Source organism: Delphinapterus leucas, chromosome 20, assembly GCF_059928025.1.
Source record: "Delphinapterus leucas isolate spDelLeu-1000000601 "Yukka" chromosome 20, BTC_Dleu_Yukka2, whole genome shotgun sequence".
Lineage (NCBI taxonomy): Eukaryota > Metazoa > Chordata > Mammalia > Artiodactyla > Monodontidae > Delphinapterus > Delphinapterus leucas.
In genome coordinates, this window is record NC_143148.1 from 42677204 (window position 1) to 42702219 (window position 25016).

Here is a 25016-nt window from a genome sequence, read left to right on the forward strand (position 1 = left end):
TGAGAGGGGTCTCGCAGCCTCCATCTCCACCCCCTCAGTAGGAGTGGACCACTGGAAAGTCTGAAAAGACGCCCCCCTAGGAATGGCTGGCACACGCGGACACACGCACACGCGGGAGTCGCTGAAAGTTTCAAACAACAGGAACCCGTCCTACCGCCCCGGCCAGTTGGTTGTGGTGCGCCAGGCCTCGCCTCCTGCCGCCTCTACCGCCGAGAAATGTCCCTGCAGCCCAGCCGGGCCTCCATTCACCCCGGCCCCAGCGCTCACCTGCTGCAGCACCTTGTCCAGCGGCTCGGCCCGCGCCAGGCTGTCGGCGCTCAGGCCGCTCGCCTCGCGGCACTGCGGGCTCAGCGCGGCCGCCTCGGCGCGTACCAGCGACTTATGCAATGTCCCCACCTGCGAGCGGCGGGAAAAACCGATCAGCCGCTGCGCCCCTCGGATCCTGAAGCTCCCTGGAGATCCCACCGCCCTCTTTCCACCCTACCTGGCGGCTCCGCGGCTCCACCACTTGCCAGACTAGGAGGATTAAGTCGGTCTCGTCGGAGCCCAGGTCCTGCCCCAGCGCACCCGCCGTGGCCCCGAACAGTACGACCAGGGGTCCAGGCCCGGGACGGGGGTCGGCAGCGGAGTCTGAGGCGGGGTTCGGGCCTGAGGGCGGTGGCTGGGGTGGCGGCGGAGTCATGGCCACAGAGGGAGAGTGTGCTCGACCAGACAGATACACGCGGACCGACGAAGCGCACACACTCACCGACCGACGGCAGACGCGTTTCGGCCTAGGCGGGACACCGTGCGTTATGGGCGGCACCTGCGGCCCGGCTGCCGCAGTGGGCGCTGTTGAGACCCGCCCAAGGCGCCCCGCGGGGCGGGGCGGCTACCGGCCCCCGCCCTCTCTGGGCGAGTTACCTGTCGGCCCCGCCGGCCACGTGACCGAGGGCGGCCCCCGGGAACCATGGGGGAGGGCCGCTAGACTCTAGCCCTACACGCGCACACTCACAAGGCCGGCCTGGGCTCGCACTCCCCCAGCGGGCCCTGCCTGACTTCTGGGGCGACCCCCTTCCCTCTCCGCTCCCCCACCGGGCCTCCGCCAAGGAAAGAGTAAAACCAGGGGCATTTTTTAGTCCGTAAGGGTCCTTTGGACTTGTGAAAATCACCAGGAGGCAGCCTGGAGGCTGTGGGGGTCACGACGGCCGGTCTGGAGGGGTAAAAGAAGTCACCCAAGGTCAAAGGGGCCGGTAAGAGTTACCAGGTATCACCCAAAGGCTTGTAGGGGAGGTCGCCAGAGGTCGACTGGTGTGGGGGGAGGGTGGCAGGAAGCACAAGAGATCATTAAATCCATTTGAGTATTCACCAGAGGTCAGTGGAAAGGGTTTGTGCACACAAGTGCGAAGGCTGGGCCTCAGCCTGGCTCCAGGAAGTGCCCGCGGTGCCAAAGAGCGGTGCCAAAGAGCGGTCGGAGGTGCGCAGGCCTCGGTGCTGGGGAAGGAAGAAGCGCGTCTCCCCCATCCCCGGCCCCAGCTCCTGAGAGCGGCTCCCCGGCGCTGAGCCGGATGGTCCCGCCAAGGAGCCTCACCCCTACCGCACGTGAGGCCTGCCGCCTCTTTTCGCCCTTCCCCCTTGACAACAGGCCTGTTGCCTGGAGATGTGAGCGTGCTGGCCGGTGGGGGCTAGAGGCAAAAGTGCAATGTGCCTAAGGGAGCCGCAAATTCTCCATCTCTTCTTCGGACAGCCCTTCGTGGAGGGCTCCCAGCACACTTTCGCCCTGTAGGGCTTGGTGAAGCTCCTTTACGGCGAGTTTCCAGGCCGCCCCGGATTTTCCCGAATTCTCCCGTTTATGTGACTGAGAAACTGAAGAAGAATCCGGCGGGAAGAAGGGGCTCCAGCCCGGCAGGAGCAGACACAGAGGGTTGCCAAGCCCGAGGCGGAACTGGGGCGGGAGCCGCACCTCACGCTTTCGGACAAGCTGGGCGCTACGTTCGGACCTTCAGACAACTGAGAGCGAAAGAGCCCGGCGTAAAGGAGGCGCCTCCGAGGCCTTGCCCACTAATTCAAATTGCACCGCGTCCCCATTTGGCGGATAAACAGACTGAGGGCGCCCGGGACACGGCGGCTGGAAGGGAGAGGTAAGTAGACTGGGTTTCCAGCGGTTTCGAGCGACCAGCCCTTCCCCTTGCGTTGTAGGCGAATGACCACGCTCCGCTGTCCGTGGTAAGACCGCCACCCTACTGCCAACCCGCTTGACCCCACCCCCGGAGGCGCTAAGCCAATCAGGCCCGGGGGGAGGAGGAAATGCGCTCTTCGGGTACCACCCTCCTCTAGATAAGCCTGGAATGTCAAATATTTGTTCGGTGGGCGGGGCGCAACTGCTAGTTAAGGCCCCTCCCCCACCCAGCCAGGAGCTCGCGTGCGCCAGGCTAAATCGGGCCTTCCTCCCGGCCACGCCCTTGCAGCTAATTGCACTTCACCCCAACAGCACCCCAGCCTCTCCTAAAACTTCCCTGGCGTGCATTGCCCCTTGTCAGGCTCCAGACTGGGCTCTGCTCCAAGACGACGGAGTCCCGGGCCATCCCGGCGCTACCTGATCTAAATCTCACCCTTCCTGGCCTCCCCATCCATTCAACCTTCAGACCTTCGCGCTGGGCCCTTCCATATTCTTCCTTCAGCGCGGGTCTCAAAGCCGGGTTCCCGGGAAGCCTCCCCCTCGAGGTGCTGTCCTGAGCGCATTCCCATTGGAGAGACATTCATGCGTGTACAGGTCCCTGCGGGGTAGTAACCCCAAGCGTGGGGCGGCTCCCCCAAAACTCCCGTGCACCTGTCCAACAGCCTCCACCTACATGACAATTCCCGATGTTTGGACTCTTGAAAAACTAAATTCGTTAAAACAACCTTAGGCCCCCTGCTTTGCTGAGCTCCCTTACTCATCTTCAGATGGGTCCTCCCAGATCACACCATTAATACTAAACAACCCGCACTCCTGTCCCCCAGCCGGCTCTCATGTCTCCTTTCTGCCAGCACTAAACCAGCTACTAACAAGATAAATCGTTTATTGTCTCCCTACCCCACCATCCACCCACCCGCGAGAATATCAGATCCTGGAGGAAAGGCTCAACCCCAGAGCCTATCACTGGGCCTGCCAGGCACATAGGCTCAAGAATGAATGAATGGTTGATTAAGCTCTCTTCCCGTATCCATGAAAAGTAACCTTCCCTGGGGCCACAGGGCCTTTCACTAGAGTCTCATCTGTGCCCTTTCCTCCCCTCCCAACACACCCTTGCCCTAGTTAACCTCTGCCCTCCCTCCAAATTTTCCTCTCTCAAGGCACATCCCTCCTTAGCAGGGGTCCCCACTGTAGTTTGAGATTTCTGTATTTCACTGATAAATGTCCCCCAGCCCCACACTGCTACTAGCTAGTGTTCACGAATCACGAATGAATGAATCGGAGATACGGTACGCGGGAGGAATCAGCGAGGCTCCAACGGCAAACCGTACTCTGGGTACCTGGGAAAAAGGAACTTGGTCCATCGAGCCTGCCCGCAAGCTAGCGGAATCCCATCCTCACTTCAGCCCTTGGAAGCCTGCCACTAAGGCAGCCGGCGCTCCAGCCGCAGGTACGTGAAAGTCTGGGCAGATACAGGGTGGGGTTCCTCACCAGGGGAGTGTGGCTCTTCTCGTGGACTTCCAGGGCGTGTAGGAATGGTGTAAAACCCCCTTCTCGCTCCCTCCTGGGAAATATTCCGCTGTCGAAGAGGATTCGACACTGGGTGCTTGCTTGGCGATCCACACTCGTGGCGATCCACACTCGCCGGCCCAGGCCCATTCCCACCCTCGCGGTCAGCGGCCCCCAGCTGGGCCAGCTGCGACCCTTCCTTACCTCCCAGGCCTCCAGAGTAGCAAGCGCACTAGGTTCCCCTGGGGTTCGCATCTCCACGCCTTTGCCGCCGAATAGCCTTTGAGTACCCACCAGAGGGCGCACTGACTCTGTAGACGGAGCCAGGTGTTGCGGGGCAGGGAGGAGGAGCTGGCACTGGAAGGATCGACCGGAGGACGCCCCAGGTGAAAGGGGAAGCCCTTGACATCGCCCCCCAGGCCACTTACCTCCCGCTTGAGAGTCTTCGAGGCTCCTGGCTCTCTGGACATAGGCCAGGATTTTAAGCTTGGTCTTCAGGGCCCTCAAACTGCTCTGTTCCACTTTCACCCACCACTGTGCTCTACACTGCTGTGATTCTTCTGGTCTACAGACTGCTGCACATGCTAAGCTCCCTGCCTGGAGCACCCACCTACCTCATCATCCCTTTGTTTTCCTGGCACACTCCTACTTATCCATCAAGACCCATCTCTAATAATTCTTCTTCCAGGCAGCCTTCCTTTATGCCTAGACCAGGTTAGAGGCCCTGTTCTGGTCCCCTTGCCCCAGAGTTCTGTCATTATTGGGTCAGTGTTGGCCTCTCATGACTCTAGGGAGGCTCTGGCAGCAGAGGAATAGGAGGCTGCTGAGCTGTGAGCTTTAGGGAGAATCATTTGCCTCCAAGTAGACTTAGCTGTGGCTACCACACCAGCTTAGAAGCCCTGGTGTTGATTGGGTTGCCCCAAGCCCAGCCACCCACCTGGTTCAGGTAGGGAAGCTTGGAGCTGGGGCGAGGGAGGGGTGGTTGCAGAGGGCCCAGTTACAGAGGAGGGCAGAGGCTGCTGGCTGGATTCTCACCTGAGGAAGATACCACAACTGGCTTGGCTCCTCAGTCCCACCTCTAGCCTTTGCTCAGAATGTTCTGCTCCACAGAACACTCTCCGTCTTTCCCAGAATTCACATCCAGCCTGTGGACCTCTCAGTCCCTTATCTTCTTCTCTAGGTCTGACAGGTACCAGGACCCTATCTTGGAAAGGGAGAAGGTTATAGAGAAGGGGGTTCATCACTCATTGATTCAACATATATTAAGCACCTGCTGTGTGCCAGGGATTGTGCAGGTGGTAACCGAGGAGGACAATTGAGGGGCTTGCTCTTCCAGCAGTTATATTCTAATGGGAGCTAGGCAGGAGCTGCTTCAAAGCCAGTGATCATGTCTGGGCTGAGACCTAAATCAGTTGGGTCCCCAAAAGTGGGGTCTGCAAAGTGGTCCCAGTGCAACAAGTGCAGAAGTCCTGAGGGAGAATGAGGATATCCTGTTCTAGGCAGCAAGGAAGCCATTGAGGCTGGAGATGAGAGAGTTGGGGAAGAGGGAGAGTAGAAGTTGGGGGAAACCAGAATACCCGCCAGGGTCCTCACTCACTGTGAGTGAGATGCATATGATGCATGCAATGAGAGGGTCATAAATGGGGTTAGGTGGACAGTGATGGGGCCTGATTTAATGTTTAATGCCACAGGAATAAGGGCATAAATTAGGACATCAGTAAGGAGGCTAGTATGGAGATGAGGGTAATGTGGCTTTGGGATGGTAGAGCTGGCAAAACTTGGTGACCACCTAGTTGTGTGTCTGAGACTCAAGGAGGTATCTTTAGTCCAGGATGACCTGGGGTCTGCAGCCCAGGGGATCATGTGAATGATGGGGTCATGGTGAAAATGAGGGAGCCTCACCCTCTGACCCCTCTCCATAGTGCCAGCACTGGTTATTACTGACCAGACCTTGGCACCCCCTGCCCCAATGGCCATGGTCCTATCATCTTCAGGGCCTATGGGAGTGGGGCAACAGGGAACTGCTCCCAAGAACAGGGCCACCCTTTGAGAAGCCCATGGGAATCTGAGGCTGCAAGGCTGACAAGACATTCAGACTGTGGCCAGAGTCCAAAGCAGCCCAGGCTGTCCTGATCCGTACCCTACCCCCACTTAACCCGTGGCTCTGGACTCCTGCCTGTCCTTGCCCTGGCAGAAGGGTCTCTATTGTCTCCCATACTGGGCCTGCACCAGATTGGTCCTCAGCAGCCCCTCTGCTGGGGCCTGGGATGGAGGTGAGGGAGGCAGGGGTTTTGAAAGGGGGTCACTGGGCCAGGGTCTGAGGTGGGAGATAGTTGGACCTTAAGGGAGGAGGGTATTCCAACCACGAATGTGTTTCACTAAAAGAATATAGGAGGGGCAGGCCAAGATGGTGAGTAGATTCATTGAGAGTCACTGCAGAGATGCTGGAAACGGTCAGCCGTTGACCAAGAGGAAGAAAGGAAGGAAGAGAGGGAGGGAAGGAGGGAGGAAGGAAGAGAAGGAGGGAGGGAGGAAGGAAGGGGCAGGATAGAGGTCTTGGGACCAGCCAGGGATGACCAGGGTATTGACTGGCTCTCAGGACGGGGTGTGTGAAGGATCAAGACCTCCAGTCTCCAAACATGCTGGTCACCCTATTCCAGAGTGACACATGGTACCAGAATATTACTGGTTGTCAAATCTTTGCCCACTCTATCCGCCCCCGATTCCATGCACAGAGAGTCTGTGTCCTCTCTGGATCCCCGGTTTGCGTGGGGTGGGAGTGGTAGAGGGACATGAGGTCCCAACACCCCTTCCGGTCTTCAGGGGAACTAACCGATGGGCTGGCACAGGATGGAGGCTCAAGCCCTCTCTTAACCCGGCGAGCAAACTGTTTAGTCGGCGGGTGTGTGTGTGTGTGCGCGCGCGCGTGCACGGGGCAGTGGGTGATACTACACTCCAGACCCTGAAACAGGCGGACTGAACTCTCACTGGGAAGCGAAACACGCTGACCTGGCCCCTTCCCGGGCAGACAGCAGGTGGACCCTGGGCCAGTGTAGCTTGAACCCAGATGCCCTCGGGGCAGGGTGCAAAGAACCGACTTGGGAGTTGCCCAAAGGTCCTGATCAGTCTCCTTATGCTCAAGAACAGCCTGGGATTCACTTCTCCCCTTCTTCCTCTTGCTTTGACCCGGGTAGTTCAGTAGCGGCGAGCATTGGACCCTGAATTCCCATTCAGCCCGGCGCATTCTAGATCCCTCGTCAAGGAGGCGCCAGGAATCGGGGATGAGGGCTGCGCTGCGTGGACTCAGGGTACCGAGGGCTGGGCTGGGTACCCAGCAGACGCGAGCTGGGTCTGATCAGCTGAGAGCGTGCGCGAAAGCCAGGCTGAGCCTCGGTACATCGATGCGCTCGGCGTGCAGCGCGGTTAAGGGAGTTGGCCAGGGATGAGTAGGGGCTGGGCGGCGAACTCCGACTGGGAAGGAGAGTTCCTATTGGCAGGCCGTTTGCAGAAGGCGGGTCCTGATTGGTCCGGCCTCTGTGAAGGCTGCGAGCGGCGGGGTTAAGCGCGTCGCCGCTGCCAGGGCCTAGGCGCGAGACCCCAGAGCTGAATCCGCGCCTCGGACCTGGAGCTGTGGTCACTGCCATGGGCCTCCGCCTCTGCCCTTACCGCGCCGCCCTGCTCCCGAGTGGCCTCCTGTTACTCCTTATGCTCACAGATCTGGCACTCTCGGCTGGACGTCCGCCACCGGTGGTGCTGGGTGAGGCGCGCGTCCAGTCGTGGGTCCGTTCGCTCGTGCGTCCGGCTGGATGGGGTGCGGGCGGGGCTGTCTACATCTGCTCTAAGCACGGGATGAGGGAGCGTATGATTGTTTTGTCATCTGGGTCGGCCCGTCCACTTCCTGCTATACTGGGCGCGGTTGTGGTCAAACTCTTGTCACCTTACCCTATAGAATATGGGGGTAAGTGGGAGGGTTACCACCCGTTTGCGCATCGGTACGCCTGTTCATCTCATTCCCAATCCTCGCCTCATCCCCATTTTTTAGCTGGAAAGACCGAGGCTCTTTGGCCCCACTCCTGAGGGCCGGTAGGAGGTAGGGTGGCTTCGGAGTTGGACCCCAGGGGCCTCGGCGTTGACTTGGGCTTGGCTTGGACGCTGTCTCCCTCCACCCTTCCAGCCCGACACGTTTCAGAGGGCATTACTGAAAGGGAGCTCTTTGGGGAAGGATTGCTCTCCTAACCTGCCACCAGGGCTCTCCCCTAACTTACCAAATATGTGGCATTGGGCCTGAGGAAGGAGGCCCAAGGGAATCTGAGGATGGCTATAGACAGAGGGAGGGGTTGAGACAATGGCTATGAACAGATGTCATACTGTACCCTTACTCCTGCCAGACCTACTTGGACTACGCTATGTTGGGGCTAGGCAACCTCCCCTGCCTACCTCCTCCTTGCTGCTGGCCCAGGCAACTGTCCAGGAGCCAGTAGTATTTCCTTGTGGTGGGTGTGGCAGGGATGAGACCTCTCTGTCTTGGGGTCTTTGGGTGCCTCATTCAGGCCATCACTCCCACGAAGAGCTAGTGTGTTCGTGGCCATCCAGGGCTCCTAAAAGCAGAGGCATGCCGAGGTATACGTTACATACTGAGTCTGCTGCAGCATGACCCCCATGCTCTTTCTGCTGGGAGTATTTTAATGGGGATGATGCAGATCACAGAAGGGTAGGGTTAGCAGGCAGTGTGATCCCAGGGGTCCTCCACCAGGAGCTCTGGGCCAGGAAATGCTCCCAGGGAATGCTGGGCCCAGGTTCACCATGGAGTTTGGGCAGATTTGGCCTTGCCTTCCCTAAGCTTGCAGGATGATTCCCAGAGGTGAGGTCTGTGCTGGGCAGGCATAGAGAATCCACTGACCCAGTCAGGAAAGGTTTCCTGGAGTACGCAGCTGGAGCTGAGTCCAGGAGAGAGTTCCAGGCAGAGGGAACTACGTATCAGAGGGAGGGAGCTAAGCAGTCCAGGCTCTCTGGAATGGAGTGGGGGAAGGAGTAGATGGTGCAGGGCTCGTGACTGGTTGGGTCATCTGGACTTTGTCTTGGGGGCCTGCAGGGAGCCTTGTGTGGACCTAAGGAGTACTGAATATGAAGGGTGTGGCATTGGGAAGTGTGTGGTCTCTGACCGGACTGGTCCTAGGCCTTTTCACCTGTATTGGTGCTAAATGCACTCATTAATTCATTCAGTTCTTAGTTATCCTAGATCACAGCAGAGGAGCCTCGGGTTGTACCTAGAGGCACTGAGCAACTGGAATCGTAAGCTGCCCAGCTTCTCAGAGAATGAGGCTATTGGCATTAATCCTGGGAAACCCCATGGTGGACAGCAGACAAGCTGTTCCTGGACACAGAGCAGGGACCTAACCTTGGCCATCAGAGGATCAGCATCCAAGGGTGACCAGTCTCTGTGGGTGGGACTCAAATTGGTGGTAGAGGAAGCAGAGGCCAGAGAAGGGATACTGAAGGCCCTGGGTGGGGGAAGGGACTATAGCAAGCTATTTCCACCTCTCCCAGCCTCAGTTTCCTTATCTGTAAAGTAGGCATAATAAGGATATTCTTCCCAGTGTTACTTGAGGTGAAAGGCATGTGGATGGCTCTTATCTAGTTCTAGGCACAGAGGGACCCAGGAAGTGACCATTGGTATTTTTAGAGGCCACACAGCCTGGCCAGGCAAAGGGTATCCAGGCAAAGCAGATCAGATGACTTCCTCTTTCAGCTATTTCCTCTCTGGTGGAAACAGTGACCAAGGTTTCTTCACTGCCCTGTCTAGTCCACAAGCATCTCATCTAGAGGCTGTCATGCTGAGGACTCCCCACTTCTGCACCACATCATGAAGGGAGGTGAATGCAGGTGCCACACCTCCCTCCCATGGCTGCACTGAGGACACAGTGGGATGGTGCACAAGGAGAGCTTGTCCTCTGCAGGGCTGTGTTCACAGCTGGAGGCCAGCGAATGCCCCAGAGAGCCAAACACTGGATCCTAAATGGGGTTTGGAAGGTGTCAAGAGAATGGCATGCGGGAGGAGGTGAGGCCTGAAAAGTCACTGGGAGTCAATGGACTGTGAAGGGCCTTGAATGTTAGGCAGTGAAGCAAGGGGGGAGCAGGGGATGGGTTTGAGTGTCACAAGGGCCCCAGGCCTCTGTATAGACTGAATAAGTAGAGTGAAGTCATCCTTGGAGCCTGGTCACACCCACCCCCATTGGGCTGTAGCTGGAATGGTATGTTGCTTCAAGAGAGTCATTTCCAACACAGGTGTGCTAAGATGCTAGGGCCCTCCCGGTGAGGTGCACTCTGGAACCTTTAGAAGGGTTTAGCATCTGGGCTCTGGCCTTTAGCAAGCCCTGAGGACCTCAGTAGGCTGGCAGGTGCCTACTTCTCTCAACTGTTTCTGTTCATTGCCCCCCTCCAGAGCCTATCCTGGAGTGCCTTCTTTGGATTTATTTTTGGCTGATTAAGTGGCCCAGTGCTCTGTCCTGTTTCCCAATCCTTCTTTCAGAGTATACAAGACCCTGCCTATGAAGCCGAAACCACCGTCTGTACCCCGACACTGAATTAAATCTCGGAGACAGAGTTTTGGGTGAAGTAGAGAGGAATAGCTTTATTGCTTTGCCAGGCAAAGGGGGCCACAGCAGGCTAATGCCCTCAAAACTGTGTGTCCCAACTTGGAGAGGGTAGTGAGAAGTTTGATAGTAATGGTTCAAGAGGGTGTGATCAGCTCATGGACATTCTTCTGATCGGTTGGTGGTGAGGTGAGTGGGAGTCAACATCATCAACCTTCTGGTTCCAGCGTGTCTGGGGTCTGCAGCATACCGGTGGGGGTTTCAGTATCTGCAAAACAGCTCAAAGATACTGTTGTGTGTGTGTATCCCTTGATGGGGAACCAGGACCTTGCCCCAAGGCTGCACTATGGTTTCTCTATGACTGTTTCTCCTTTGTCTTGCATCCCCTCCCTTCCCTAATTAACAACTGCATGAATCTGCCAGTTGGAACTCAGGAAAGGTCATGGAGGCTGAATGAAGCCTATTTCCTGTAATCAGATAAATGGGGAACACAGAAAGGCTTTTGTGCCTAGGAGCCCCACAGATATCACCTACTCTGCAGCCTGGGATAGCCGTGGGTAGAAGGCCTTTGGGTTTCCAGCCTGCCAGGCCCAGGGTCTCATTCATGCTCTATGTCCCCCTTCAGTGCCCGGTGATTTGGGCAACCAGCTGGAGGCAAAGCTGGACAAGCCGACAGTCGTGCACTACCTCTGCTCCAAGAGGACAGACAGCTACTTCACACTCTGGCTGAACCTGGAACTGCTGCTGCCTGTCATCATTGACTGCTGGATTGACAATATCAGGTGGGGGCTGGGGCACAGGTGGGGCGCTGCTCGCTGACCCGGTCTAGAGACGCCTCCAGAGCCCATTTCTATCTCACCTGCGCCTCAAGAGATCTCAGGCTTAGCGTCACTGACCTCTCTCCCTTCCCATTTCCTCTGTCTGGTCCACGCCACCTTGGCACTCTCCCAGACAGAACTTTCTTCCCTTTCCTGCTGCTCCTGTCCCTACCCTCTCCAGTGCCTTAGGCCCTATTTGTGGTTTCTATGCTCCAGCCCCTATTCACAGCCTCGCCTTGGCCCCCACCCTTTCCCTTGCCTCTGACTTGGCCACACCTGCCCCCTCCAGCTGCTTGGGGATTCCTTTCCACTTGCTGTTCTTTCAGCCTGGAATCACCCTTTACACCCTTTGCCTGATAAACTCCCTCCCATTCACTCTTTAAAACTCAAGCCTGCTTTCTTTGTGAAGTCTCCCTGCCAATCCCCAGAGCTCTTTTTGTTTGTGTGTTAGTTTTTTATAAATTTATTTATTTAATTTTTGGCTGCGTTGCTCGCGTTGGGTCTTTGTTGCTGCGCATGAGCTTTCCCTAGTTGTGGCAAGCGGTGCGTGGGCTTCTCATTGCCTCCCCTTCCCCCTGGGCACATGCCTGCTCCTCTAACCTGCATTCCCTGCCTGCCAAACATTGTTTCCTAGGATATTTCTTCCATAATAAGATAATCATGTAATGAGACTTACTGCTTATTGAATGCAAACACTATACATTTTACATACTTTCTTTCATTGAGTCTTACAGCAATCTAGTGAAACAAGTGCTGTTTTTAGACCTGTTTTACAGATGAGGAAATCTGGAAGCTCAAAGAGGTTACAAAATTGCTTAGGGTCACTCAGCTAATAAGTGACAAACTAGAATTTGAACCCATAGTTGTGTGCCTCTGAACTAAGGTTCCCGCCCACCCTGAGCTCCCTGAAGGCAGGGCCTGTGTCTCTTTTATCTTTAAAGCTGTAGGACCAGAAACACAATTGGTTTTCAATAAATATTTGAGCTGAATGGAGTCTTTCAAATTAAGATTGTTTTTTCCCCTGGAGACACACTAGCTGGTTCTAGCTGGTTCTCTGGGCACCCTGCCTTTCCCTGTTGTTTATGACCCCTGCTTTGTTGACTTTTTCCTCCTCCTTGTGTGATCAGGGTTATTTCTGGGATGTTGATCTGCATTTCTATTTTTGTTGCAGAAGCATGGTCTCAGGTATTGCCAGTTGGAGGTACAGGCTGATACTGAGAGGGGCTTATCTACTTTTGTTGGGCTCTGACCTGTTTAGACTTGCATCCAGCACAGAGTACTTCGGCTTTCTAGAACTTTGCTGAGTGGCCATTGGGATGATCTACAGATTGCCCTGGAGAGAGTGGGTCCCCAGGACTTTTATTTGGGCCAGTGTTGGGTATCTTGTCAGCTTTCTGTGGCTGATCTTTAAGGGTGGGTGGGACTCAGGACCACTGGGGACTGCAGGTCTAGCCTGTGTTTTCTCAGGCACATTTGCCTCCATAGTATCAAGGGAGGCCAGAGCAGGGTTCCTGGCCTGGCACAAGGCTTTCCTCCTGTCTTCCACCACCCTGTCCCCATCATGTCTCCAGGCCTTGCCCACCCACTCACGCAGCAGCCACAGGTGCTCGGGGTTTCTCTGTCTGGTTCTGTTGTGTGTTGCATTCATCATCTCCTTTGCCCTGTGTTGTGTTATGGTGGGTGGCAGGAGCTGGATCCATGGAGATGGAGCAGTGGGAGCCTGCGAAGTTAGGCTGCCTGCCTTTTGGGGTCAAGTGTGATGTTCATGGCGGAGCCAGGCCTGGCAGCCAGATCCCTCTCTAACCATATCTAAGACCTGCATTAGACAGTATGGGTGACATTGAGGAGAAGGGAATATTGCCTCACAGGGGTCCTGAAGTCAGTCTCTGGAGTGAGCCTTGGTGGGGTCCTCATTTGGATGTGGTTACTCTGATCTGTGCTTTACAAATTTGCTTTGTTACTTTTTGGTCTCCCCTATACATCTGACCAGACCTGAGGATGGGAAGGGAATATGGCTCAGGACACAAGACAGTATTGGGACACACCAACTTAGGTGTCACCTCTGGGTCACTGGCTCAATATCCCCTCCTGGCAGGCTGGTCTACAACCGAACGTCCCGCACCACCCAGTTTCCTGATGGTGTGGATGTACGTGTCCCTGGCTTTGGGAAGACCTTCTCACTGGAGTTCCTGGACCCCAGCAAAAGCAGTGTGGGTGTGTAGCCCTTCCTCATGGCCCCCAGGGAATGGGGATGGAGGTTCTGATGGACTCCGAGAGTGGGAGGAGCCCTGTTGGTTTGAGTGGGGGTAGCCTGTGAACCATCTCTAATCAGTGTGGGCACAGAGCCCTATAGCACTCCTTCGGGGATCTCCCGGCTGTAGGTGTCACAGTCTCCTTGGCAGGCGTGGTGTGGGCAGCTGACAACGACTGTACTCTCTCTAATTCTATGGATTTATGTCTATAGGTTCCTATTTCCACACCATGGTGGAGAGCCTTGTGGGCTGGGGCTACACACGAGGTGAGGACGTCCGGGGGGCCCCCTATGACTGGCGCCGAGCTCCAAGTAAGTGGTTGCTCTCATTTCCTCCCTGAGGTCATGCGGGAGGGGGGTGGAGAGGAGGAGGTCACAGCCACCAAAGGCCCTGGGCCTTTCCCTTCTTCCGTGTCTCTGGCATCCAGCCCAGCCATCACAGGTCCTGTCCTTCCCCCACCCTCAGCCCAGGATTTCTGGGCCTCTGAGCCCTGGGGAGAGATAATGAGGCTGAGGAGGGGAAAAGGAGCTTCTTCTCCCTTCATGGAAATTGAGGGGAAACCAGACCCTCCCCACTTGGATTTTCACACGCTCCCCACCCACCTAGTCCTGGGTCTGGCCTGAGACACAGTCAGTGGTTCAGGCCCAAGGACCCTTCCTGCCTGACCCCTGCCTGGCTCTGGCCTGCAGATGAAAACGGGCCCTACTTCCTGGCCCTCCGCGAGATGATCGAGGAGATGCACCAGCTGTATGGGGGCCCCGTGGTGCTGGCTGCCCACAGTATGGGCAACATGTACACGCTCTACTTTCTGCAGCAGCAGCCACAGGCCTGGAAGGACAAGTATATCCATGCCTTTGTGGCACTGGGTCCGCCCTGGGGGGGCGTGGCCAAGACCCTGCGCGTCCTGGCCTCAGGTAAGACCCTGCCTGGCCCAGCATGGGGGGTGCTGGTATCAGATGGCACACTCTCTTTCCCTCTACAGTGGCCTCCTGGGCCACCCTCACGTCTCTTCTCTTGGGTCAGGACCCTTCCTTATCCAGAGTTGTATTCTTTTCCAAACATCTCTTTCCAAAAGAGAATATAACACTACTTCTAAATTCACCTCTCCAGCTGATGACTCTTGTTATCTGTGTAGGTTTCTTACAACATGTACACGGAGTGGCATAACCGTTGGTCATAGGGCACACGTGTACACACACACACACACACACACACACACACACACACAGCTTGGTCCTGGCTGGCCTTACTTGGTTTGATCCAAAGTTCTCTGGAGGAGCCTTCTCCCTCTCTCTTACCCCCATCCTCACTTCTTCATCCCCACCTTCACCCCAGAGAAGGAAGGCTGGGCTACAGTTTCCTGTTTGTGAGTTACACCTCCCTCTGTGGCAGCGGGGAGCCTCTGTGGGCCACACAGAGAGGAAGCAGGTGCAGGTTTGTCTGGGCCTGCTTGCTTGGCAGTTGGGAAAACCACCTCCTTCCCTGTTCCTCCCCAATCCACCTGCCTTTTCAGGACTGTTAGAACATACCAGCTGTAGCCCCAGGGCTTTCCTCCCTCTGCTAGGACTGGATGTGAGCCAGGGCTGTACCAAGCATCTGATGAGCTTTCTTCCTCAAGTGACTGCCACTGCCTGACCTGCTTATCGGTCACCTGATCGTTGTGATCAGTCCTCTCCCAGTCGTCACCCTGGATTAGCTGGACAGTGAATCCAATTATAGTGAGGACTCATCACAGCTACCTACTCTGTCCAGCCTGGACCTGAAAGGAGAGATGTGGGCCCTTCTGAGTTTGAGACAGGTTACCATGGTGGAGTTCAGGTACTGGCCCTTTCAGAGCTTCCCCATGAGTCCCCTTAGAGCGGTGGTCCCCAACCTTTTTGGCACCAGGGAATGGTTTCGTGGAAGACAATTTTTCCACGGAGGGGGCGGTGGGCTTGGGAGGGGTGATGGTTCAGGTGGTAATGCGAGTGATGGGGAGCGGTAGGTAAATCGTCACTCTCTAGCCCACTGCTCACCTCCTGCTGTGCAGCCCAGTTCCTAACAGGCCGCAGACTGGTAATGGTCCGCGGCCCGGGGGTTGGGGACCCCTGCCTTAGTTAGAGCTTTGCCTCAGATTCTGGGAGACTGCGGTCAGGCTCTGGCAATCTGGGAGTGGGGGTGGGACAGGACGGGTGGTAGTCGTGGACCCTTAGCTAGGGGTTCCCTTTCCTGAGGGCTCCTAGAGCCAGGCCCCAGCAGGCAGAGCTGAAGGCCTGCAGTCAGTGGTGGGGTGATGGGTGGCTGTGGGTCCTGAGCAGGGCAGAGGCCCCTGTTCCCAAGTTCCAGCTCATCCTCTGGCGATCTCACTGGCTGGTGGATGCGTTTGTGCTGTTGGCATTCCTATGTAAGAAAGACTGTCACTTTGTCAGCAGCCTCCTCTCCTGCCCTGTCTCCTGCAGGCCTGGATGCCCAGGTCAGTGCCAGGCAGGTGGGTGGGATGAGACCAGGGCTGGCTGGATGTAGGTCTGAGCATAGGAAGGGGAAAAATGTTTACATAGCTCAATGTAATGAAAGATTAAGAGGACTGTGACTGTGTCTTTGGGCTGCCCACCTGCTGATTCACCTGTGACAAGGTCAGTACCCACAGGCTGGGTGATAAGTGCTCTGGGGAAGGTATTGTTTTTACCATGAATCACCCTGTGGGTGTGAGCTGCCTAAATCCCTGGTGACAAAATGCAAAAGGAAAGAAACAAATCTTGGTCATGTGCTTCCTAGATAGAGCAAAAATACAGGGAAATGGAGTTGTCACCGCGTTAACAGCATAGAGATGCCAGAGTGTTGGCCAGGCCCGGGCTGGGGGCTGGCAGGGGCCCTGGCGGTGAGCATGCTGCCCAGCTGGCTTGCATTCCCGAGCACAGACTGACTGGAGTCCTCTATCCGCAGGAGACAACAACCGGATCCCGGTCATTGGGCCTCTGAAGATCCGGGAGCAGCAGCGGTCTGCTGTCTCCACCAGCTGGCTGCTGCCCTACAACTATACCTGGTCACCCAAAAAGGTCTTCGTGCACACACCCACAGCCAACTACACGCTGCAGGACTATCGCCGCTTCTTCCAGGACATCGGCTTCGAAGAAGGCTGGCTTATGCGGCAGGACACGGAGGGGCTGGTTGAAGCCATGGTGCCACCTGGCGTGCGACTACACTGCCTCTACGGCACTGGTGTCCCTACGCCAGACTCCTTCTACTATGAAAGCTTCCCGGACCGTGACCCGAAAATCTGCTTTGGTGATGGTGACGGCACTGTGAACTTGCAGAGCGCCCTGCAGTGCCAGGCCTGGTGTGGCCGCCAGGAGCAAGAAGTGTCATTGCAGGCACTGCCGGGCACTGAGCACATCGCGATGCTGGCCAACGCCACTACCCTGGCCTATCTGAAACGCGTGCTCCTCGGGCCCTGATTCCTATGCTGGGCAGGGCTCTGGGATGGGCTGGCCACCACTGCTTCTCCTGGCCTGTGGGGCAACCATGGCCCATGAGTTGAGCAGTTTGTGACTGATCATCTAAGGCCCTGGATCTTGGGTTGTGAAGTGGGGAAATGCTGGGTTTTTTATCCTTCCTCTCTGGGAATGAGGAAGGAAGACATAGTCTGAAGTTACTTGAGGGACCCTTGGAAAGAATGCTGCTGATGGTGGAATTGTGACCTCAGGACTGGCTCCGCAGGTGGATTGGCTGGCACCTGGCCCCAATCCCCAGTGCTAGGGCCTTGTGTTCCTCCTACCCCTGTGGCCTTTTCACACTCGCCCACCAGGGCCTGGCTCCTCAGCTTTCTTGTGAGGGATGTTACTGAACTGTGGTCCCTAGGTTGGGCTCCCGGTCCCTAGGGTGTACCTTCTCACACATTGGCCACAAGTCAGCCTGCTACTGGCCACGGGTGGCTGGAGCTGCTGTCTTCGTGTGGCCTAGCTGCTCACACAGCCTGACTGTGGCTTTCTGGGGGCAGCCCGGTTCCCCCCTGCAGGCAGGGGTGGGTTGTTATGTTCTCCATGGTTCCCAGGCCCTGGGGCATTCACTCCTACCTCCCTTACTTCTAAGAACAGCCTAGCTCAGGGCTGGGCAGCAGATGGACCCCCAGTTCTCGGGGCTGTGTCCCAGGAGCCCTGATCTCCTTGGTTGGGCTGTTGCCCACAGTATTGATGCTGCCTCCCTTTGCCCTGGGGCTGTGGTTCAAGAATGAGAGCAGAGCCTGATGCCATGCCCTTTAGGTACTCATGAGGAAAGAGGACTCAAGGAAGCAGCCAAGGCCAATCAGAGCCACCCTGAGCTGCCCTCTTGCTGACCCTCCACCACATTGCCACCCTGCCCAGGATCTCTCTAGCATTCACGTGGGCTGGCACAGGACTGAGAGGAGGTAGGACTCTTGCCCACTCTGCCCAGCACCCACCCCCACCAGGCAGCTCAGTGGTGTTTAGTCAGCAGGGACTTGCCCAGAAACTTGAGTGGGCCCCTGAGAGAGCCAGGTGCCTTAGGGGCCCCCTAGGGGTTTTCTTCCTGCTCCAGAGGTGCTGCATGGATCTCCCTGTGATAGCAGAGATGGAGGATGAGGATCTGCCTTGGTGGTCTCTAAGTGGGCAGTGCCTAAAGGCCAAGACTTGGGTCTAGCCTCTGGGGTGGAGCCCCAAAGCCACAGTCAGGCTGGACTGTGCTTCGCTCCTACAAGGTTTCTGTGAAGCAGAATTTTCTCTGTTGCATTCATAGCCAGCATCTGTCTCTCCCTTTGTTCCTGAGTGGTGGCCCCCACATGGGGCTCTGAGCAGGCTGTACCTCGATTCTGGCAATAAAAGTATTCTGGATGCTGTAAAGTGCCCTGGCCTAGCCTCTGCCCTGAGCATGAGAGGAAGGAGGCAGTGGAAGGGTGAGGGGGCTAGCGAGGCAGGTAACCAGAGGCTGGACCTTGACCTTGCTGGGGCCTTGATGGGTTCTCTCAGCACCAAAGCATGGCTCCTGTGCACCTCTTTGGGTTTTATCCTCCTTCCCCCTCTCCTGGGATCTAGTTCCCCTCCTAGGACTGAGAAGCAGGACCTGAAACATTCCTGTTGGAATGAAGCTCCTACCCACCACCCAACTCTGCCGCTCCTATGTGGTCAACAGGCCCCAAATGTCACCCCACAGCTGGGAGCCAAGGACAATCCTGACGGTCGTGCTGTCTGGACTGCTTCCCAGCCTTCTGTCCTCCCTCAGCTTGCAGGTCTCAGCATCCTTTGAATTTTTTTTAGGATGCTACCCTTCTACTTTGTTTCATCAGTTCATCTGCCCGCCATCTGTCCCTCTTTGGGAACAGAGTGAGACTGAGGAGGGAGGGAGAGAGACCAAGATGGGCAGAGATAGGGACTGAAAGACTGGGGACCAAATGGAGATGGATAAGGACAGAGGAACAAAGAGTGTGAGACAGGAAAACGTGTGTAAGGATGGAGACTAGGCCAGAAGTCTGTGGTGCAGAGCCCAGAGCTGGGGGCCAGTGGGGGTGGTGGAAGCCCCAGTTCCTGCCTCCTCCACAGAAGCCTGGCCAGCTGGGGTTTTAGGTGTCAATACACCGTGGGCCGCTAGAGGGTGCCCTGAATCTTCTCACTACACCAGTTATTGGCCAGACCTGGAAAAATGGGTGGCCCAGAGGGTTAGGATGCCTAGGAATACATAGGTCCAGCTGCATCGCTGGCCTTGGTAAAAAGGATGACAACGCGAAAGGGAGTAAACCCTTACCCCCAGATCCTGCCCAGCCTCTTAGTGCCCTGACACATACCCACTCATGGCCTTGCCGCCACCCTCTCACCCCTGATCTGTTTCAACCCCACTTCTACCCTCAGTTTCACAGCTCTACGTAGAGACAGGGTATGGAGTCAGAGCAGGCTTCAGGACCAGCAGACTGGAGTTCAAATCTGAGCTCTACCACTTCTAGCCAAGTAGCTTGGGGAGTCTCCTGACCTCCCGAAGCTTCGGTTTGCTCATCTTAAAAATGGGGATGGGGACTTCCCTGGTAGTGCAGTGGTTGAGAATCCGCCTGCCAATGCAGGGGACACCGGTTCGATCCCTGGTCCGGGAAAGTCCCACATGCCGCGGAGCAACTAAGCCCGTGTGCCACAACTTTTGAGCCTGCGCTCTAGAGCCCACAAGCCACAACTACTGAGCCTGTGTGCCACAACTACTGAAGCCTGCATGCCTAGAACCACTAGAGAAGCCACTGCAATGAGAAGCCCACACACCGCAACGAAGCGTAGCCCCTGCTTGCTGCAACTAGAGAAAGCCCGCGCACAGCAACAGAGCCCCAACACAGCCAAAAAAAAAAAAGAAAAAGAAAAATGGGGATGAATAAGTGTACACTGTAGGGTGGTCCTGAGGATACACTGATGGTTTTGGAGAACATATGATTCAGTGCTTGGTTCATGGTGGCTGTCAGCTGGCAGGATGCTGTAACTGGGTGTGAGACAGTGAAGCCAGAGGTTCTGAGAGCTTGTAGGTCATGTATGCTGCTGATACAAGGACAAGTGGACTGGCTGTTACTGAGTGACACAAGTGTCCAGAGCCCTTCCTCTGCCAGGCCAGGGAGGCAGGAGGAACTGATCCAGGGGGCAAAGGGTCAGATTCTAATGACTCCAAATATACGCATGCAGACATACCTCAGAGATACTGTGAGTTCGGTTCCAGATCACCACAATAAAGTGAAGGTCGCAGTAAAGTGAGTCACATTAATTTTTTTTTGTTTTCTGGTACATCTAAAAGTTGTTCGCACTATAGTCTAGTGCAATAGCATTGTCTAAAAAAACAATGTACATGGGCTTCCCTGGTGGCACAGTGGTTGAGAGTCTGCCTGCCGATGCAGGGGACACGGGTTCGTGCCCTGGTCCGGGAAGATTCCACATGCCGCGAAGCGGCTGGGCCCGTGAGCCATGGCCGCTGAGCCTGCGCATCCGGAGCCTGTGCTCCGCAACTGGAGAGGCCACAACAGTGAGAGGCCCACGTACAGCAAAAAAACAAAACAAAACAATGTACATACCTTCATTAAAAAATACTTTAGTGGACTTCCCTGGTGGCACGGTGGTTAAGAATCTGCCTGCCAATGCAGGAGACAGGGGTTCGAGCCCTGGTCCGGGAAGATCCCACATGCCGCGGAGCAACTAAGCCCGTGCGCCACAACTACTGAGCCTGTGCTCTAGAGCCCATGTGCCACAACTGCTGAAGCCCGCGTGCCTAGAGCCCATGCTCCGCAACAAAAGAAGCCACCGCAATAAGCCCGCACAGCACAACGAAAAGTAGCCCCCGCTCGCCACAACTAGAGAAAGCCCGTGCACAGCAACGAAGACCCAACACAGCCAAAAATAAACAAAACAAAACAAAACTTTAGTGCAAAAAAATGCTAACCATCATCTGACAAAACAGCATTGCCACAAACCTTCTATTTATAAAAGATGCAACATCTGCAAATCACAGTAAGGCGCAGAGCAATAAGACATGTTATGCCTGTACTCTCATTCACACTTAGGGAAAGTATTCCAAGCAGAGAGCACAAGGAGGGCAGCACCAGTGAACGCTCTTCAAGGATCATCACCTCATGGAAGGGTTTTTAGGCAGAGGAGATACGAAGTCATTCCAATCTGTATTTTAGGAGCACCTCTTACCCTGTGGGGATGGGTTAGAGAGAGCAGGATAGGGATTGGGAGGCTACTATGGCTGGGGAGAAGAAAACCATGAGATGCAGGGCCTGGGGGAGCAGGAGGAGGAAGGGTTCAGGGTGCTGCCCATTTCCTGCTGGGTCACTACGTGGTGGGGAGCAGGGTTTTGTGTGTAGGCAGTCTGGAACCAGAGGATGTGTAGTTGTGAACACGTGTCTGGGGGGAAATGACTGCATAGCCCAGAAGAGAATCATGGCTTGAGGTGTGGACAGGAAGTTAAAGGGTAGGGCTCAGCTTTCCATGAGATCAGGAGGCCGTAGACGGAGCCCCAGAGCTACCAGAGGAAAAGGAGCCCTAGAAGGAGATGGAGGAGGAGCAACCACAGGGAGAGGAAGAGGACAGGAGGGTGCAGCTCCAAGAGGGGTCAGGCAGGATGAGGACTGAAAACTGTCCTCAAGCCTGGGCCCCAGGTAGGCCTGGGGTTGGCTCTGGAAGCTCAGCGGTGTCCATGTGTCTGCAGGGACCTTAAAGGATGCACGGTGGTCAGAGCTGTGACTCGGAGGACGAATCCTGGGTCTGTCTCCCTAGGGTCTCCAGGCGGAGGGTTGGCTGTGAACGGGGTATGGAGGCTGTTTAGAGCTCCTCGTGTGAGCTGTATGGGGTCCCCCGGGAGTGCGGCCCAGGCCAAGAGCCACAGAGGAACCGGGTGTGGGGGCACTTAGGGGTTCCCGCGGGAGCGTCCCCGTATTGAGTCCCTCGGAGGCCCCGAGAGACTCCACGGTCGGGGAGCAGCCAATCAGTCGGCTAGTGGGGCTGGGCCCGGGTTGCGGCCCGCCGGGGGCTGGGACCTCACCTGCGGACCCCTGAGCGCGGCCGGCGGAATTCCAGAGGCCGCGGCGGCCCCCTGGGGCCCGGAAGCGCCGCCGCCCGCGAGCCCCGCGCGGAGCCAGGCGCCCTGTCCCGACGCAGCGCGCGCTGTCGCGATCCGGCGGCGGATGACGTGGCGGGGGCGGGGCCTGAGCGGTCGCGGCGGGGGCGGTGGCAGCGCAACCGAGCATCCCGGAGGCGCCGGGCCACCACGAGGTAACGGGCCGCGGGCGGGCGCGCCGAGGGAGCCGGGCCGTGGGAGCGGGGCCGGAGGAGCCGGGCCGAGGGAGCAGGGCCGCGGGAGCCGGGCTGGGGCCGCATTCTGCTGGGGCCGAACTCTCTGCGCCGCTGCTGCATGCGGGATGCGGTTCCCGTAACCCAGCACGGGGCAGGCGGGCCGCGGACACGTGAGAGACGCTGCGAGTGAGCCCGTGCCCGAGGGCTACGCCGTGCGTGTGAGCGGGACCTTGAGCGTGAGTGGGACTCCAGGAGTGTAAGACTGAGCGTGTGAGGAGGACGCCGTGTGTGTGTGTCTGTGTGTGTGAGTCAGTCAGAGGGTGACTCTGAGTGTGCGAGACGCAGTGTGAGGGTGACGCTGTTAGTGTGACGGAGACTCGGTGTGTGTGTGAGAGAGACCCTAGTGTGGAGGTGACTCCATGAGTGTGAGAGGGACTGAGAGAGGGAGATTGTGAGAGACTGAGTGTGAGAGAGACCGCGGTCAGAGTGGCCCTGAGTGCGACCCTGTGAACGTGAAAGAGACCGTGTGAGATACTCCAGTGTGAGTCTGGTGCTGAGAAAGAACCTGTGCTGCGTTGGAGAGACTCTGAAAATGAGTAAAGGCCCGGGGGACGAGCCTGAGGATGTGAGCACCTGAGCAGAGCTTCCTGGGGCCGCGGGGAGACTGGCCTATTGGAGGGAGGACGGTGTGTGCTCCTGCTTCTATGGCTCTTCTTAGTGTCTTTACATCCTGTCATCTTGTTTGATCATCTCATGTCGTAAATGGAAGGCGATATTTGTGAAACATTAAGAGAATTCTTCACAGAGCACTGAGTGATCAGTCTGGGCACCACTTGTGTTATAGCCAGTGATAAGCAGGAATCAATATTTAATTTAACATTTGTTTTTGAGTACCTCTTGTGTGCACTGGACTGTGTGCTTGGTAAAAAGAATTCAGTCTCTGCCCTTGATGGGGAAGAAAAAGCACTACCGGGCTAGCAGAATGCTCAGCCATCTGGTGCTTATCTCTGAGAGCTGCTCCCTGATTTTGAAGATCTGGGAGGAGCAGACTTTTGAAAGCCTGTGAGAGCTTCTTGAAATCATTTTCAACTCTCTGTTCTTGTTGGGAGGCCCTTGAGGAAACGGCCCAGGCTGCCTACATTGCTGAGGTCCCACTGCGTGCTAATGGCTTTTGCTTCCCAACTTTGGTCTCAGATTGTCATTAAAAGTTCTTATATTTGATTTTCCTTTCCTGACAAATTTGTGGGAAACCACAAACCTGATATTCTCCTGTCTGCCTCCTTCCCTGTCTGACTGTGGACATATTTTTATTACAAACCAAAAATAAATAGCAGTTATGTGACTGATCTCTCTGGCATTTCTTGGTACACAGGAAATTTCCTGACTTCTGTCCTTTGTCCTTCCTGCTATAGTCTCCAGAATGTGTGGATACATTACTACAAAAGTGATGCAAGTGGTGCTCATGGGACCTGGGACAGAGGGAACAGCAGTTGTCTAGACATGCATGACTTGAAAGGACCAGGCTGGTTCTCAGACACGTGTTCAGTTACACCCCACTGTGGGTGTGATGGAACTTCTAAGTAATTGAGTGCTACCCCTGCTGGGCATGTAAAAATTAGATTTTACAAAAGGAAATATCGTCCTGCTGCTTACTAGGTTCATTTTTTGATAAGTTGCCTCTCACTCTTTGTTGCAGAGATTAATTGGAGACACGTGGAGTTAGGCCTGGCTGTGGAGACTTCATTTTCTTCTTCGTACCTGACCATTTATGATGAGGTGGCTTATGAAAGTGTGATGTTTGCTTATTTCCTCACAGGTGGATATTATTGCTCTGTTCTTCGTTAATTTTCTTGGATCTTTGCGAGTTGTAAACCGTTTTAGTCAGTTATTTGAGTACAATGTTAGTAAAGAGAATGGCTCACACATAATTAACAGTTATGTAACACTATAATTATTATATAAATAAATTATATATTTATTATATCTCTTAATAAAGAGTAATTGTGGTGGTTTATATTTAAACATACTTGCAATGAGGAAGTAAAAATAGGAAACCAAAGCCATGGAAAAGACTAGATATCAAGTACTGTTGAAAAGTGAGGGTATCTGTTCACTGTGATTGGGAGCTGAATTTGATATTGAGTTTCCTGGTGTCCTAAGTGAAAAGACAAATGTAAAGAGTCACATAATTTAAGTTTAAGCATAAAAAAAGTAATACATTTTCATTGTAGAAATTTTGTAAAACTCAAAATATAAAAAAGAAAAAAGTCTTCTGTGTTTTCACCACATTTTTTTGGTGTCTTTCTCAACAAAGTTTTTTTTTTTTCATAGTCATCAATTATAAAAGTTTTAGAATACAGCTTGTAAAATATTCTTTGTTTGAACTTTGAAAGAGACAATTTTTCTCCCTGAAAATTGCATATGATAGTTTCATGGTTAAATTTTCATGAGGAAATTTTAGTGGTCTGGTGAATTCCTTTATTATCTGCTGCACAGGAGCTTGGAAAATATGATGAAAACCTGTTAGAAAGCTGTGTTATGTCCTTACAAGTGGGGTTTAACACTAGTTTCTCAAGGCAGAAACTTACTTATAGGGTGTGTGGAATTGTTTAATGAACACTGTCTTCAACAATGAGTTTAGAGACTTTTGTTTTGTTTGTTTGCCATGCCGAGGGGCTTGCGGGATCTTAGTTCCCCAACCATGGATCGAACCTGGGCCCCCTGCAGTGGAAGCACAGATCCTAATCACTGGACCGCCAGGGAATTCCCAAGAGACTGTGTTTTCGAGAGAGGGAGACTAGACACACACATGCAAGGACACAAGGATATGTGTGGAGAAAGAAGTCAGCCAGGATGTTGAGGAAAATGGTGGGAGGAGAAGGGTGTTAGAGGCAAAGGACTCAGTATGAGCAAAGATGTGTTTTTCTGATGGGCTCTGGAAACCC

The 25016-nt window shown here is 55.1% G+C and overlaps 3 protein-coding genes across 28 annotated transcripts in view; 2 read left to right on the plus strand and 1 right to left on the minus strand.

Annotated features, from left to right (window-relative positions):
- Positions 1-892, minus strand: part of ESRP2 (epithelial splicing regulatory protein 2) — a 29286-nt gene extending 28394 nt beyond the window's left edge. For 5 of the 13 annotated variants that reach the window (XR_016391011.1, XR_016391012.1, XR_016391010.1 and 2 more), the window contains exons 1-2: positions 485-881; positions 268-396 (exon numbers count right to left, since the gene is read on the minus strand). Coding sequence is in view for 9 of the 13 variants with exons in the window: in XM_089903247.1 (XP_089759373.1) it covers positions 268-396; positions 485-682 (327 nt within the window). In the remaining 4 variants the exon portion in view is untranslated. Of the gene's footprint in view, positions 1-267 lie in introns of all 13 variants that reach the window. The other 8 variants (XM_022583398.3, XM_022583397.3, XM_089903250.1 and 5 more) reach the window with 7 other exon arrangements.
- PLA2G15 (phospholipase A2 group XV) lies at positions 678-20211 on the plus strand. Of its 12 annotated transcripts, XR_016391015.1 has the most exons (8): positions 2115-2205; positions 3388-3605; positions 10883-11039; positions 13066-13289; positions 13540-13638; positions 14017-14241; positions 14841-15145; positions 16250-16360. XR_016391015.1 is itself a non-coding variant. In XM_089903261.1 (7 exons), the coding sequence occupies exons 2-7, from the start codon at positions 3425-3427 to the stop codon at positions 16759-16761; spliced, it is 1398 nt and encodes a 465-aa protein (XP_089759387.1). In that variant the 5' UTR covers positions 678-2120; positions 3388-3424; the 3' UTR covers positions 16762-20084. The 12 variants fall into 12 exon arrangements, 11 of the variants coding, with proteins under 11 accessions (XP_089759387.1, XP_089759385.1, XP_089759390.1 ...); XM_089903261.1 differs by lacking the exon at positions 14841-15145 and having other exon boundaries at positions 678-2120; positions 16250-20084; XM_089903259.1 differs by lacking the exon at positions 14841-15145 and having other exon boundaries at positions 678-2120; positions 3316-3605; positions 16250-20083.
- An 885-nt stretch (positions 20212-21096) lies between these two features.
- SLC7A6 (solute carrier family 7 member 6) overlaps positions 21097-25016 on the plus strand; it is a 37342-nt gene continuing 33422 nt past the window's right edge. The window contains exons 1-2 of one of the 3 annotated variants that reach the window (XM_022583377.3): positions 21097-21541; positions 23768-23887. The gene's annotated coding sequence lies outside the window, so the exon portion shown is untranslated. Of the gene's footprint in view, positions 21542-22113; positions 23888-25016 lie in introns of those variants that run through there. The other 2 variants (XM_022583376.3, XM_022583387.3) reach the window with 2 other exon arrangements.